Raw genomic sequence first — 16,546 nt, forward strand, 5'->3', positions numbered from 1 at the left:
TAACAGTTCACTTTTCTGCCGATTACATTGATTTTGTTACTTTTGTATACACTAGAAAACATGCAATACACACGAAAAAAAGATGTTTACCAAACGTTTTTGAAATTTAGAAGGTCAGATATACGGATACAAAATAAATGAAGATGCAATTTCTCAAATTGAAAAAGCCATAGCAAGTTCTTTGATTGGTCACAAAAGGTGCAATTTCTTATGCAAACATTTTTATTCGTGGTTTCCTTTTGGGTGAATAATCAGCTTGTGTCCCTTTTCACTGCATTTCCCGACGAAAACAACTGGTAATAACTATAGTTATATATATATATATATATATATAACAGTTGCAGATAATTATTCCTTTGTTGGTTAATTAACCTCATATTTTTAGAGTTGAACAATTAATTCAGGATAAATCCTGCAAACAAACAAAGTGTAATTAAAACTATTAAAGTTTCCAAGTGCTGCTTAATCAAACCAATCATCGGTCTTTATAACATTTCTACGGCTGGATGCATTTTATTTATATTATATTTTAAAAAAAATCAAAATGTTTTATATCTTAAAAAAAATGATAACTTTTACAAATATATGATACGAAATAGTAAACATGTATCTAGTCCATGAGGTACGAAATGGTAGATGCATTTGGCCCATAGGGTACGAAATGGTTTATATCGTGGGTACGAAATGGTTTATATCGTGGGTACGAAATGGTAAATATTGGGTACGAAATGGTAATGTTGGGTACGAAATGGCAAAGATACGAAGTTGTCAAGGTACGAAATGACTTGCTACCCTTCAACAATGGACATATTTTTAAAGTCAAAATCATCGATAAAAGGGAATAACTCTATTAAGTGTTAACTGACAATTTCAGTTATGTTGACGTGTTTGAAGATCTTATCCTGCTGATAATTTTAAATCTACAAAGTTTTTTTTTTTCATTATAGCCTTCAGGATAATAGGCAAAAATGCAAAAATTGGGAAAAATCGTCATTAAAGGGGAATAACTTCAAAAAGGAGTCGACTTACGATTTCGTTCATGCTGACTTATTTGTAGATCTTGTCTTGCTGATCATTTTTGCTATTCAAAGTTTCTGTCTATCTATTGTAATTTTTTAGATACATTTTGTAATAGACAAAAATGCCAAAAAAATGGTAAAATTCGTTGTTTAAGGGCAATAACTCCTAGTAGCAGTCGTCTGACATAAACATTATGTAAATCTTAGCATTTTGAACATTTTGAACCTTTCAGATTTTCTCTATTTGTTGTAGCTTTCAAGAAAATAGACAAATATTGCTTTAACCCCTATGTTCTATTTCTAGCCATGTCGGCCATGTTTGTCGGCAGGCGCGATCATCGGAAACATTTTTTAAACTAGAAACACTAATATTGATTGTGGCCAAGTGTGGTTGAAATTGGCCATGGGCCCAGTAGTTTCAGAGGAGAAGATTTTTTTAAGATATCAATCAAAAACACAAAAAAATGGGAAAAGTCGTCATTACAGGGCAATAACTCCAATCAGAAGTCAACCGACGATTTCGGCCATGTTGACTTATATGTAGATCTTGTTTTTCTGATAAATTTTCCTAATCAAAGTTTCTTTCTATCTATTATAGTTTCAGAATAATATGTAAAAATTATTTAAAGGCAATAACTCCCATAAGAAGTCGTCTGACAATTTTGATGTAAAAAGACAGCAGGTAGATCTCATTATTCTGAACATTTCTGCCTCTATCAGATTTTCTCTATACATAGCGGTTTTCAAGATAATTGAGGGTCCTCGGTGGCCGAGTGACTACTGTATCACTAGCCTGTCAACACTGAGGTTGTGAGTTCGACTCCTTCACGGGGCAGGTGAACTCGACACCAATCATAATTGACTAGTATTGTCAGTTTTCCTACCGTAGGTCGGTGGTTCTCTCCGGGCGTTCCGGCTTCCTCCACCAATAAAAACTGACTGCCACGAAATAGCAAAATAGTGTTGAAAATGGCGTTAAACACCAATTAATCAATCAAGATAATTGACAAATATTGTTTCTACCCCTATGTTCTATTTTTTGCCATCCCGGCCATATTGGATGGCAGGCGGGGTCATCGGACACATTTTTTAACAACATACCTTAATGATGATTGTGTCCAAGTTTGATTGAAATTGCCTCAGTAATTTTAGAGGAGAAGATTTTTATAAAAGCTAACGACGACGACGACAGACGATGGACGACGGCCGACGGGTGCCAAGTGATGAGAAAAGCTAAAAATGGGACATTTCAAGTTTATTGCGTCCGCAAATTCACAATGTGGGATTCAGTTTTCATATTGTTCTAGACACCCAAAGCAGGATTCGAGTTAATAGTTCTGGACATATTTTATTTTTCAAGAATCTTAGTTTAACACAGAGCAAAACAAAATCATAATATTTGCATGCATCTATCACACGGTGCATCACGAAATGGTAAGCGCATTAAAGATCGTCTTTTCGTTGGGAAATAGTGTATAATTCTTTGTTAGACAATATCTATAATTATTTGGTGATACACAGTTTAATGACAAACATATAACATTTAAAGAAAGACATTTCGAGGCCTTTATAGCTTGCTTTTGTTCATAATTGAAGGCCGTACGATGACCTATACTTGCTAACTTCCACCTCATTTGGTCTCTAGTGGAGAGTTGTCTCATTCGCAAACATACTACATCTTCTATTTTTTATAAAGACACTTGAAAAGAAAATCAACTGTATCAGGTATACATACGCGTACTGTAACATTTAAATACTAAGAAAAAGAGTTTTACAGGATGACGTACGATAATTTCGTTAGATATACAGTTTAAAACAATACTTACATGATTATAACGGAACTGCAAATTAAAAACACGAACCGAATCTTTATTTTGCAATATCCATTGATATAATCCGTCTAGGAATTCCTCAAATGGTAGATAGAGAATAATCAGAGGGATACTAATAACCAGTTGTCCCCATTTTCAGCAAATAAATTGTAAGAGACTAAAATTATCTAAATCCGAGTGTTAATTGTTTCAATTATCGAATTCTGTTGACATTTTGATTTGAATAAAAAACATTGGAATTGATATTTAATGAGAAATAGAAATATAAGTTTTGGCAAATGAAGTTGTGAAACTATTGGAAACATAAATGTACCTTAGTCTGATATCTTTGATAGCATCTATATTGAAACCGTTTGACAGTTTTCCTGCAGAACAATTTCATTCCGTTAAGTATCAAACCATTATTTAACTTGACTAGTAAGACCGCCGGTGCCCGATGCAAAGCAGGATATGCACATACCACTCCAGAGCACCTGATATAATTCGGTTTAAAATAACGATTGCAATCAGAATTCAAATACAGTACTGCTATTCCTATTCCAATGGAAGACTCGTGAAAATGTTTAGAATAAAACATTTGAAATATATAAGTATTTTAAAAATTCGACTAGGATTGTGCAACGTTGTGGACAATGACTCCGATCTTCAACCGTGGAATTGTTAACAGACGTCATCCAATCAAGCAAGGGATTGTCGGCTGCCGTCATTCAATCAAGCGTGGGATTGACGGTAGACGTCATCCTATCAAACGTGGCGTTTAATGTAATTGCTTTAAAATGGTAGTTTGTATTGTTTAAGCTTTAATGTCAGTTTTCTGCATTTTTCATTTTTCATTGATTCTCGACTTTTTTTTTATTTGCTTTGTATATTAATTTTCAATCGGGTTCCGGTTTCTGATTTCCATTTTGAGTGCAGTTTTAGCAGCAACTTCTGCAAATACAGATATTTGCAACTGCTTGTATTAGCATATGAGATAGCAGTAAAACTACAATGATTTAAAAAAATATTCTTAATCAAGAGTGTACACGCTGAAATGTCTCGCCTGCTTTACTGACCATGGAATTTATTTTGAAAGTCTTAAAGGATTTACTACAAGTATCATATAAACTTAACTTTTTCAAATATCCATGGCAATAAGATCATGGTCAGATAAATCCTGTCAGCCAGACATGTTCACCTTACAATTATTCAATATATCAATTATAGTTGACCTATTGTTTATGGTAATAGAAAAAAATACCAAAAAAATAATAAAATTAACATTGACCAATGAACCAAGAAAATGAGGTCAAGGTAAGATGAAACTTGCCAGACTGACATGTATCCCTTACAATAACTCCATACACCACATATAGTTGACCTACTGCTTGTCTTGTAGTATCTGAGAAACGGACCTAATCATGTAACTTTAACCTTGATCACTAATCCATGAAATGAGGGCGAGGTCATGTGAACTCTGTCTGACGGACATGTAGATGTTGCAAGGAACCCACATACCAAATATAGATATCCTATTACTCAGATTGAGTGAGAAATTCACATGACAAAATTACTATAATATTTTTTTCGCTGAACCATGAAAATGAGGTCAAGAACAATGGACATATGAGACAGACGGAAACTTCGTAACATAAGGTATCTGCATACAAGGTATGAAGCATCCAGGTCTTCTACCTTCTGAAATATCAAGCTTTATACAAATAGTTTACACCGCCGCCGCCAGATAGTGATCCCTATGTCTCGCTTACTACGACTTTCGTCACACTATTTTTGTTTTATATAAAGCATTTCTAAATCGATATCGTATAAGCTTTCGTTATTAAAAGTCCACTTTTGCGAATCACATGATTCAACGTGCGTCCCTTATGCAAATCTTTAATGAGAAAGACCAGTAGATTAACATAAGTATTAAACCATTCATATATTGCTTTGATGGTATCGAGCGTATTAAGCTGTACCACATTCTTAACAAGCAGAACTTATATCATAAGAAATTACTAGTTATTTATGATATCATTGGGAATAAGGTCTACAGAATTTAGACAGATTTCAAATGATAGATTGATTAAAGTACCAGGTCACATCAGAGCGAATAAACTGGAGGTTCGGTTTCTGACCTTAGTTTGGTACTATTAGAAAGCAATGTACTGGAATGTTGTGTATATGAAAATAAGGAGATGTGGAATAATAGCCAGCGAGACAACTGTCCACCAAAGACCAAATGACGAAAATTTAAACAACTATAGGGCACTGTACGGCCTTCATTAAAGATTACAAAAACTCATATAGCATAATAAGCTATAAATTCAAAGGCCCCGACATGACAAAATGTGAATAGAGAAAATCAACGGCCCAATTTATGCTAAACAGGTAAAAGAAAAACGTACATGGCAGACAACAATCAATGACTACCACTGAATTATAGTAAGTCCTAACTTTGGGAAGGATAAGGAATGTGGCGCGGTTTTTGAGCTCTCACCCTTCCCCTAACCTGTGGAATAATATATATATGTATAAGTACAAATTTGACTATAAATGCCTTGCATACTTGTTTATGGTATATATGAAGAAGATTTATATTAAAATATAACACATTCAATAGAAGAATTTGGTCCATTGCTTTATACCTACTATGAAGACTTTGTTCTGCCTACTTGAAATTGTCTACATTTGATCTATTCAACTAAAGAAAACATCGATATCGCGACAGCGAAAACTGTACACTATGGAAGGGGTTCTGTCAAGAGGAGAGGTTTCAATGTAAAGTGAATAGAATGTCCAAGACACTAACTACTCAGTTCAGAAATGAACCTGTCCTATTTCAAAACAAAAACAAAAACATGAGACACGTCGTATTCTTTTTAAAGTACTATTTCATTGTTAATATAAACCATGTAAAATTTAATCAAAGAAAACAGGCTTATAATTTTGTACGCCTGACGCGCGATTCGACTACTAAAATTCATCAGTGGTGCTCGAATTTACACATATGGGAGGCCAACTCAAATACGAAGTTGTAGAGCTTTAAATATCGGAAACGTACGATACCAATTCCCACGCGCATGACACGTGTTTCTGGAATAATTTCCATCAGGAACGCTCTAGAACAAAACTAAGGAGGATAGATATAGCATAAACAACACATGACCCTAAGCAGAATAGCTTCCATCAGGTACGCTCTAGAACAAACCTTAAGGAGGATAGATACAGCATAAACAACACATGGCCATAAGCAGAACAGCTTCCATCAGGTACGCTCTAGAACAAACCTTAAGGAAGACAGATATAGCATAAACAACACATGGTCATCAGCAGAACAGCTTCCATCAGGTACGCTCTAGAACAAAACTAAAGGAAGACAGATATAGCATCAACAACACATGGCCATAAGCAGAACAGCTTCCATCAGGTACGCTCTAGAACAAAACTAAAGGAGGACAGATACAGCATAAACAACACATGGCCATAAGCAGAACAGCTTTCATCAGGTAAGCTCTAGAACAAGACTTAAGGAGGACAGATATAGCATCAACAACACATAGCCATCAGCAGAACAGTTTCCATCAGGTCCGCTCTAGAACAAAACTAGAGGAGGACAGATATAGCATCAACAACACATGGCCATCAGCAGAACAGCTTCCATCAGGTACGCTCTAGAACAAAACTAAAGGAGGACAGATACAGCATAAACAACACATGGCCATAAGCAGTACAGCTTCCATCAGGTACGCTCTAGAACAAAACTTAAGGAGGACAGATACAGCATCAACAACACATGGCCATAAGCAGAACAGATTCCATCAGGTACGCTCTAGAACAAACCTTAAGGAGGACAGATATAGCATAAACAATACATGGCCCTAAGCAGAAAAGCTTCCATCAGGTACGCTATAGAACAAAATTTAAGGAGGACAGGTATAGCATAAACAACACATGGCCCTAAGCAGAATAGCTTCCATCAGGTACGTTCAAGAACAAAACAACTTAAGTAGGAAAGATACAGCATAAATAACGCATGGCCATAGGCAGAATAGCTTCCATCAGGTACGCTCTAAAACAAAACTAAAGGAGGACAGATACAGCATCAACAACACATGGTCATCAGCAGAACAGCTTCCATCAGGTACGCTCTAGAATAAAACTAAAGGAGGACAGATATAGCATAAACAACACATGGCCATAAGCAGAACAGCTTCCATCGGGTACGCTCTAGAACAAAACTTAAGGAGGACAGATATAGCATAAAAACCACATGGCCCTAAGCAGAACAGCTTCCATCAGGTACTCTCTAGAACAAAACTTGAGGAGGACAGATATAGCATAAACAACACATGGCCATAAGCAGAATAGCTTCCATCAGGTACGCTCTAGAACAAAACTTAAAGAGGACAGGTATAGCATAAACAACACATGGCCCTTAGCAGAATAGCTTCCATCAGGTACGTTCAAGAACAAAACAACTTAAGTAGGATAGATACAGCATAAATAAGTCATGGCCATAAGCAGAATAGCTTCCATTAGGTACGCTCTAGAACAAAACTAAAGGAGGACAGATACAGCATAAACAACACATGGCCATAAGCAGAAAAGCTTCCATCAGGTACGCTCTAGAACAAAACAACTTAAGTAGGATAGATACAGCATAAATAACGCATGGCCATAAGCAGAATAGCTTCCATCAGGTACGCTCTAGAACAAAACTTAAGGAGGACAGATATAGCATCAACAACACATGGCAATAAGCAGAACAGCTTTCATCAAGTACGCTCTAGAACAAGACTTAAGGAGGACAGATACAGCATCAACAACACATGGCCATAAGCAGAACAGCTTCCATCAGGTACGCTCTAGAACAAAACTAAAGGAGGACAGATACAGCATAAACAACACATGGCCATAAGCAGTACAGCTTCCATCAGGTACGCTCTAGAACAAAACTTAAGGAGGACAGATATAGCATAAACAACACATGGCCATAAGCAGAATAGCTTCCATCAGGTACTATCTAGAACAAAACTTAAGGAGGACAGATATAGCATAAACAACACATGGCCATAAGCAGAATAGCTTCCATCGGGTACGCTCTAGAACAAACCTTAAGGAGGACAGATATAGCATAAACAACACATGGCCCTAAGCAGAATAGCTTCCATCAGGTACGCTCTAGAACAAAACTAAAGGAGGCCAGGTATAGCATAAACAACACATGGCCCTAAGCAGAATAGCTTCCATCAGGTACGTTCAAGAACAAAACAACTTAAGTAGGATAGATACAGCATAAATAACGCATGGCCATAAGCAGAATAGTTTCCATCAGGTACGCTCTAGAACAAAACTTAAGGACAGATATATAGCATAAACAACACATGGCCCTAAGCAGAATAGCTTCCATCAGGTACGTTCAAGAACAAAACTTGAGGAGGACAGATATAGCTTAAACACCACATGGTCATAAGCAGAACAGCTTACCCTTGCATTAGAGAGCTGTAACCCTGGTTATTTGGTACAATTATATATTATATTGATTGAAAACCAAAATACCACAATATTTATAGTGCTTTCACTTAAAGAATGGTAGGAAATCTTCCGTAAACCCTGAACTCATCCTCAACTTCGGTAAAAATTGGTGTTGTGCATCTTTCATCGATTTATTTTTCCTTGCCATGGCGATTGTTTGTCGTCTTTGACTAATGGTTTTTTATAACGTCCTTTGTATCTTATCTTTTTAAACATCGCAACCTCAAAGCTTCGGCAGCTTCAAATTCTAGTTGTACACGAATATGTGATGCCAGCAACATAAGGATTCCACAAGAGACAACCAAACAGCTAAACAATAAAACAATATTTGAAAATTACATGTATCATGTTATTGTCCGCTCGGATCAGTTTAGTTACTCATGATGAAGGTATTGTGATTAATAAACTTCCATTGGGACAATAGTATTTACTTCAACATTGGTTATATCCTCGCCTGCGACTCGACTATTATCATTTTTCAGTCAATACTACTGTTTCTTGTGTAGTCTATATATCACATTAATAATGCATACCCTTTTCGTAAGAAAGAGGTATCAGTACTATACCTATGGTCAGAACTCGAAAATCCATTCTTAGTATAACTAGTCAAGATAAGCAAAATTGAGGGAATCGTAGTAATTCTAGAAGGAGTAAGCCGGGTGCGACGACAGGGTGAGCGTCACCTGCAATGCATGCATCTCCCGTCATGCGAACCCATACTAATTCAGCCAAAACGTCAAAATAGCAAATATGATTCAATCAGGAAGTTGAGACGACTTTCTGGTGTTTCAAGATCTAAGTCCGCAAAAATGTAGCTTGCGAGGTGATACACAATTTTGATTTTAAAATCTCTAAAACCGTGTCATTGCTATGATACAGGTATTTTAAGTCTGACATTCATACTACAACTTTTTTAGTTAAACATACTGCTCGTTGTTTCAAAAATCGTGAAAATGTTTGGCTTTAACCACGTGTATGGGACTTCATGCGAGTATCTAAAGTGGAGTTATATTTGCCTAGAGAACCAACACAAATAGTTAACTGGCAGCTCGCATTACTCAATCAGTAATTTAAATAGCGACTGTGTGTATAAATGTTCATCTTTTCTTGTTGGTCCGTACAGCAGCTGTTATTAAAAATTTTATTTGACACGTATTATCCTCTATATTTCGTTTCATTCCCCTTTTATCCTCGACTATTTATCATATGAATTAAATGAGATTTAGAGTTTACGTCAATGAGATAACAACCCAACGACACGAATAACCATACGACAAACACATTATCGTTAACACTATAGTTTTACAAGTTTACACTTCAACAAGATATAAATGCACATACTTTAAAAAATTAGAGTGAGCACTGTATAATAACGTGTTCTTTTATTTCAGATGATGTCCATGACAATACATGTGCAGAAAATACTTCGAATAAAGCTCAAGACCGGTTTCTTATTTGTGGCAAATGCGAGATAACTCTGAACTACAACACAACAATAAAGTACAACGTAATTTGTGTTCATACAATTTTTTAGTTACAAATATTTGTTTAAGACACAGGTTATATGTACTTTTTTCATTTTAAGAGTTAGTTTTCTATCTAATTGCTAATTTCAATCTCATCAAAGTTAAAGACTTGACGATTCCGTGAGATTGTCTTTTTGTGAATAGTTCTGATGATTAGAAACGACTGATAGACTAAGTGAGTTTTATGTGCATATTCTTCATTATTCGGTCCAAGACATGTTTGGTTATCAAAGACTTTCATGAAGTATCATCTCAGCCGACGATTGGAGCCAATCTAATGTTGTCCAAAGGTGTGATTAGATAAAGGACACAAGTAAAAGCGTCTTTCTTTTGAAAAAAAAAATGTGTAATCGTCTTTTTATTCACAGGAGATAATTGTCTTGTGCATTCAATTCCTTTCGTACTTTTCATGAGACAAACACGACCATGGTTGATTCAGGTTTGGTTTTAATGCTGTCATCAGAATATTTAATATTGTTTAAATTGTCACCTGGTTTTAGTCAGTTAGGACTTGCGCACAACTAACCGTTAATGTTTCTCGTTTTCAAATGTATTTGTTTTTTATCTGAATCGCTGCCTACGTTTGTTCTGCATGTGGAATTTTGTAGAAGACGTCACCAAACTTTCCGGAACGTCGAAAACCAATTTTCCTGCAAACTATGAGGCCAATTTGCGTACCAAATTTTAATCACACCTTCGTGTCTCGAGTGTTTTGTTAGTTGTTTTGTGCTTTGTATCAATGTATAAATGAATCAAGCCCTTTTCAACTGATTTTTATAGTTTGTTCTTATGTTGTGCTGTAACACCAATGTCGCAGGTTATGGGAGGTTTTGGTGCACGTAAACATGTCTAACCCCGCCACATTCTTTATGTGCCTGACTTGAGTCCGGAGCCTGTAATTTACTGGTTGTCATATTTGAAATTTGTGTTTCATTTTGTACTTAAATCATGCCGTTGGTTTTCTCGCTTTACATTTTTTCATATCGGAGCCGTTTTATATATAGCTTGCTATGCGGTACGAGTTTTCCTCACGGTTGAAGGCCGCACGGTGACATTTTGTTGCTAACATCTACGTGATTGGTCTCTGGTGGATAGATGTCTCATTGGCAATCATACCACATCTTCTTATTTTATATAACGCATACTTTTATTTATTTATTTCACAATGTAGTGAGAGTCAAATCATTTGTCATTTCAAAATATTGGAATAATGACAATACAAAAATTGCTTAATCAATTTGGGAAAGTCTTTCATTTTTGACAGGGCATTCGAAATTTCAATCCAATTTTAAGGTAAATGAAATTGGTAGCGTTTAAATTCAATTTTCCTCTATTGTGCATTTAGGAGTGCTTTAAAATATAATGAATCGACTAAAAGATTGCCATGATGTACATTGTAGCCTCCTTTCGACTACTCTTATGGCGCACAATAACATATACATGTAAATTAAGATATTAACTCTCACAACGTAAAATAAAATAATGTAGATTAAGATATTAACTCTCATGGCGTTAAAAAAACACACCTGTAGTTTAAGATATTAACTCTCATGGCGTACAATAACATACATGCAATTTAAGATATTAACTCTCATGGCGACCAATAACATACATGTCGTTTAAGATATCAACTCTCATGGCGTACAATACCATACATGTAATTTAAGATATCAACTCTCATGGCGTACAATAACATACATGTAATTTAAGATATTAACTCTCATGGCGACCAATAACATACATGTTGTTTAATATATTTAACAGTATAGTGTAGAAAAATATAAACTAACCATTTTAACCCAGTTGAAGTATCAAATTCTTATCGAGTCTTGATTTAACATGTATGCGATTCGTTTAGTATCCTACAATCTGGAGGGTGCAATTCGTTTGCCTTTGCACTTTTGATTTCATTACATTGCACTGCAAAATAGCTGTTTATATTTTGTGTGCTTTATTTACAAAGACCGCTATTTCTTTTATAATTAACCACCATTGTTGACTCTTTGTAAAAGTTACTTTCAGACAAGTCACCATAAATGTATCTAATTTCTTTTCTAAATTATCTGCTAATAAAGTTCCGTTTTCTGAATAACCCAAAAATATGTTGTTAAAACACTCTATTCGGTTGTCACCTGATATCTTTACGCTTAAACATGCATCTAATCGAGCATTCTCTATCTTATCTGTAGGGTGTTGTTGAGACCCTGATAAAATGACAACTTTTTCTAAATTTTGCGGTTCATCAAATAAAACATGAACTGTGTCATCAACAACAGGGGCAGATTGAGCCCAAAAGTATCCATCGATTTTAGAGTATGCTAAATCTGGCAAAAAGTCTGGTGAAATTTTCAACGTCGTAAGAACTTTAGCAGGTGGGTTATCCCCATGTAAGGTCTTTTTAATGTCATCGAAAAATTTGTCCTTTAAAGGTTGTATTTTACCTGGCAATGAAGAATGAAATCCAACGTGTTGAAAAAGTGTCGGGCGTCTTATTATGCGGCTTCCTTGTAAATTCAAAATGTTGAAATATAAAAATGTATAGTCAACAGGTTGTTCTTCATAAAAAAGCAGTACCGTTTTAGCAAGTTTTTCTAAATATTTTGAATGGTAAACTTTACCAATGAAGCCTAATTCCGAAAATTCTAAACAGGTCCAGTCTGTCTTTTGTGCTTCAATAAACTCTTTTATAACATTTAGATATCCGGGCACAGTAAAAATGTCATCTTCCATCTGCATGTAATATTTTGATAGCTCTTTGCTATACAGCCATAAAAAGGCATAGTCGACATTTTGTTTTGACCGCCATTTTCTTTTTGCTATACTATCGTTGTATGTATGGTGCAGATTGTCTAACGACGGGTAAAACTCTGTTGGTGCTTCTATTATCTGTAAAGTTCCATCTAGCACTATTTTTGAATATCTTTGTTCAATTATGTTTGCCATTTCATATTTCCATGTTGCATTGAAATCTGCTAAAAAGATGACAATAAAAATGTTCGGTATATTTTCTTTATAAGTGCAGTTTAAAAGTGAATCCAGTGTTTCCAAAAAATAGTTTGAATGTTGTCGTCGGACTGTAGGAATGCCTATTGTCAGAAATCCTGTAAAACATATTTTAATCTCAGTTTATAAACGTACGTTCTGGCAATAAAACAGCTACTAATGTAAATTCATAGAAATAAAATTGATCTAGAACTGCTGCATTACATCTTAATAAAATTGTCATGATTTTGACGTCTTTTACATATTGGTCTACAATTCAGGGTTTTTATTTTTTTCTTCTAAATTCCATAGTTATATTTATGTCAACATTGAATTAACCTTTACACCGAAGTACCCAGTACACCAACTTTTTTAATCATTTTTTTTCTTGTAATGTACTTCGGTATATAAGTAATGTTGACTTTTGCCAATCCTGATCTACTTTTAAGACAAACTTAAGGGACGACCATTTTATATTCTGGGGGCCAGGAGGATTTTTTTTCTTTCGGATTGATCATTTATTTTCATCTGTTGCTAAATATCACAATAAGATGTGGTATAATTGCCAATGAGACAACTCTCCACAAGAGACCCAATGACACAGAAATTAACAAGTATAGGTCACCCTACGCGTACGGCCTTCAACAATGAGTAAAACCCATACCGCATAGTCAGCTATAAAAGGCCCCGAAATGACAAATGTAAAACAATTCAAACGAGAAAACTAACGGCCTAATTTATGTACAAAATAATGAACGAAAAACAAATATGATACACAGAAACAAACGACAACCACTGAATTACAGGCTCCTGACTTGGGACAGGCACATACAGAATGTGGCGGGGTTAAACATGTTAGCGGGCGCCCAACTCTCCCCCTAACCTGGGACAGTGGTGTAACAGTACAATATAAGAACAAACTATAAAAATCAGTTGAAAAAGGCTTAACTTATTAGATGGATACAAACAGAAATACATATAACAAAAACACAGAGTGGACGTGGCAGGGTACTTGTACATCCCCACAACAAAAAGACTCTAAGTACAGATCTGAGAGTACTCGCAGTTACTGGCAGCTAGTTCAAAGCCAATAACAACTAATAAAAAAAACATGCATCTAATACTAAAATCTAAATGTTTCAAAGTCGATTTTGAGGCAAATACGAAGGACGTTCATTTTGACTATGAAAACAAGTTGTAAGACAAGAAGAGTTAACAAATATTGTAAATGATATTTACGCTGATTCGAATTATCAATCTTGAACATCATGGCTTTTCTTCTCCAGTCTGGTGATAATGGTGGCTGTAAAAGAAGGAACGATATATAATAAGAAAAGAGAATGAATACTTTGAATTTTTCTGTTGTAGATGGAAGCTGTAAAACGCTAAAAAAACTTTGTCATTTGATTACAAACAAAACAAAGAAAATCGAGTCTGATTTCCTCACTAGCTATTGGTTACGTTCACCTATAGTAAAAATTATTTTTTTATAATTAGTTTGCTCAATCTGCCCAAAAAAAAATGTTTTGATATAATATGATACAACACAGATCAGATCGTATTAAATGAAGACATACTGTATGTATTTGATATTTATATGAATACCATGAGCACTGCAATATTATGAGGATAACATACATAGCCAGGAAGCAACTAATATTGGTACGATGTCGTATGCATCTGATATTTATCATATACTAAAAATCGCGTATGTAAAAACGAGTAAATATATTCTCTTCGTCTGTGAAACAAACATGTAAAATCTCTATAAATATGGCAAAACATTTTCAGGATAAATAAAGGAAACAGTAGTATACCGGTGTTCAAAAGTCGACTGAGAGAAAACAAATCCGGGTTATAAACTAAAACCGAGGGAAACACATCAACTATGAGAGGAAAACAAAGGAACAAAAGGAACACCGAAGTGCAACAAAAACAAACGCCAACACACATAGAAACGAACTATTTGATAACAACTTCCATATTCCTGACTTGGTAAAGGACATTTTAAGAAAAAATGGTGGGTTGAACCTGGTTTCATGGCATGCCAAACCTCCCGCTTTATGACAATGTTTAAAAATAACGTTAAAACACTACGTAACAGAAATACAGCACAAACACACGCAACTCGGAACATTTATAACAGAGAAACGCACAAACAAATAATGTAATAGTCGACACAACATGCAAACCACAGAACAACAACGAACATATTCCATACACGAAAAACACCACAGGATATCAAAAATAGTGACGCGCTTACGTAACTAACATGCAATCTCGAACTTTATACAATTATTTTCACAATATTCGTCCAAACAATTTTCCTGACAATGACGGTATGGAAAGGCAATTTTATAATTATTTGGACTACAAACGATAAGACATAACAGATTATCCAACCGAAACCATAACAGAAACATCAAAATAAATCCATTAATGTTGGATGTACAAAACACCGAGACACGCCGCACAGCAATGCAAATTCACATTCAGTATAACAGTCATATTCTGGAATATGACAATGATGGTATTGAAAGTCAATTTTATAATTATTTGGACAACAAACGATACGACATAACACATTATTCAACCGAAACTATAACAAAAACATCAAAAATAAATACATGAATGTTGGATGTACAAAATACCGCGACACGTCGTATAGCAATGTAAATTCACTCTCGGTATAACAGTCATATTCGGGAATAGGTCACGTTCGGTACTTAGCAGACAGACGACATAGATGTTAAACCACAATCTAAGATGTGGCAAAAATGTCATTAGTTAGTTTAGACACAGACACATCGTATAGATCAACCAATTCGTGATGGTGTCCATAAAATTTACGGAGTGTCACTTTTAATCTTTCCTCCTCATAACTCTGTTGGAGCAGTTTCTGCGTAAGGAGCACACGCTTGTATATGAAGTCAGTATAGTGTGAACATGCACGAGCATAACGTATCAATTGAGATATGTACACACCATACGACGGAGCAGAGGGTATGTTACTGTCGAGAAATGGGAAATTGATAATTGGGAAGTTGAAATCATTCCGTTTGTCATAGATTTTAGTGTGAAGTCGTCCATCTGTGTCAATATTGAGGAAAAGATCAAGGTATGAAGCAGACCGTCTTGTATCAGTATCATCCTAAATTTCAAGTGCACTGGGATATATGAGATGCAAGTACTGACTGAAATATGGGTTATTCAGTGATAGGACATCATCAATATATCTGAAAGTAAAATTAAAGAACTTTGCAAGGTGCTTTTTCTTGTTTAATGGTGTTTAATGGTGAAGTCGATCTTTCAATTGAGCATTGGGAATAGTAGTGTAAAGCGTAGAAAAATCAAAGGTCTTAATGTTGCTGCAAAATTGCAGAGATTGTGATCTGAGAATTGGCAGTAGATCTTTAGATTTTTTTGAGAATCCAAAAGAGAAGAAGGAAAATGTTGCAAAGAAAATCAACATTGGCTATATATTCGGGACTTGAAAAAAAATTATAGGATGAATTTTGTATATAGGCAGGGCTTCGTATCGAACACATTAATATCTAGGAAAACTTAATTTTTATCAACTACAGGACAAACACGAGATGTACTTATTTACACCAAGATGTCGTTATAGGAAATTGGATACCCTGCATTTATCATGCTTTTCAATAGCATA

The 16,546-nt window shown here is 35.1% G+C and overlaps 1 protein-coding gene across 2 annotated transcripts in view; it reads right to left on the reverse strand.

Annotated features, from left to right (window-relative positions):
• Positions 1-9,737: 9,737 nt before the first annotated feature.
• LOC127705947 (alpha-1,3-mannosyl-glycoprotein 4-beta-N-acetylglucosaminyltransferase C-like) overlaps positions 9,738-16,546 on the reverse strand; it is a 31,337-nt gene continuing 24,528 nt past the window's right edge. For both annotated transcript variants that reach the window (XM_052210327.1, XM_052210328.1), the window contains 2 exons: positions 14,116-14,179; positions 9,738-12,995 (listed from right to left, as the gene is read on the reverse strand). In XM_052210327.1, the coding sequence (XP_052066287.1) occupies positions 11,830-12,995; positions 14,116-14,179 (1,230 nt within the window). In that variant the 3' untranslated portion in view covers positions 9,738-11,829. The remainder of the gene's footprint in view (positions 12,996-14,115; positions 14,180-16,546) is intronic.

Source organism: Mytilus californianus, unplaced genomic scaffold, assembly GCF_021869535.1.
Source record: "Mytilus californianus isolate M0D057914Y unplaced genomic scaffold, xbMytCali1.0.p SCAF_6, whole genome shotgun sequence".
Lineage (NCBI taxonomy): Eukaryota > Metazoa > Mollusca > Bivalvia > Mytilida > Mytilidae > Mytilus > Mytilus californianus.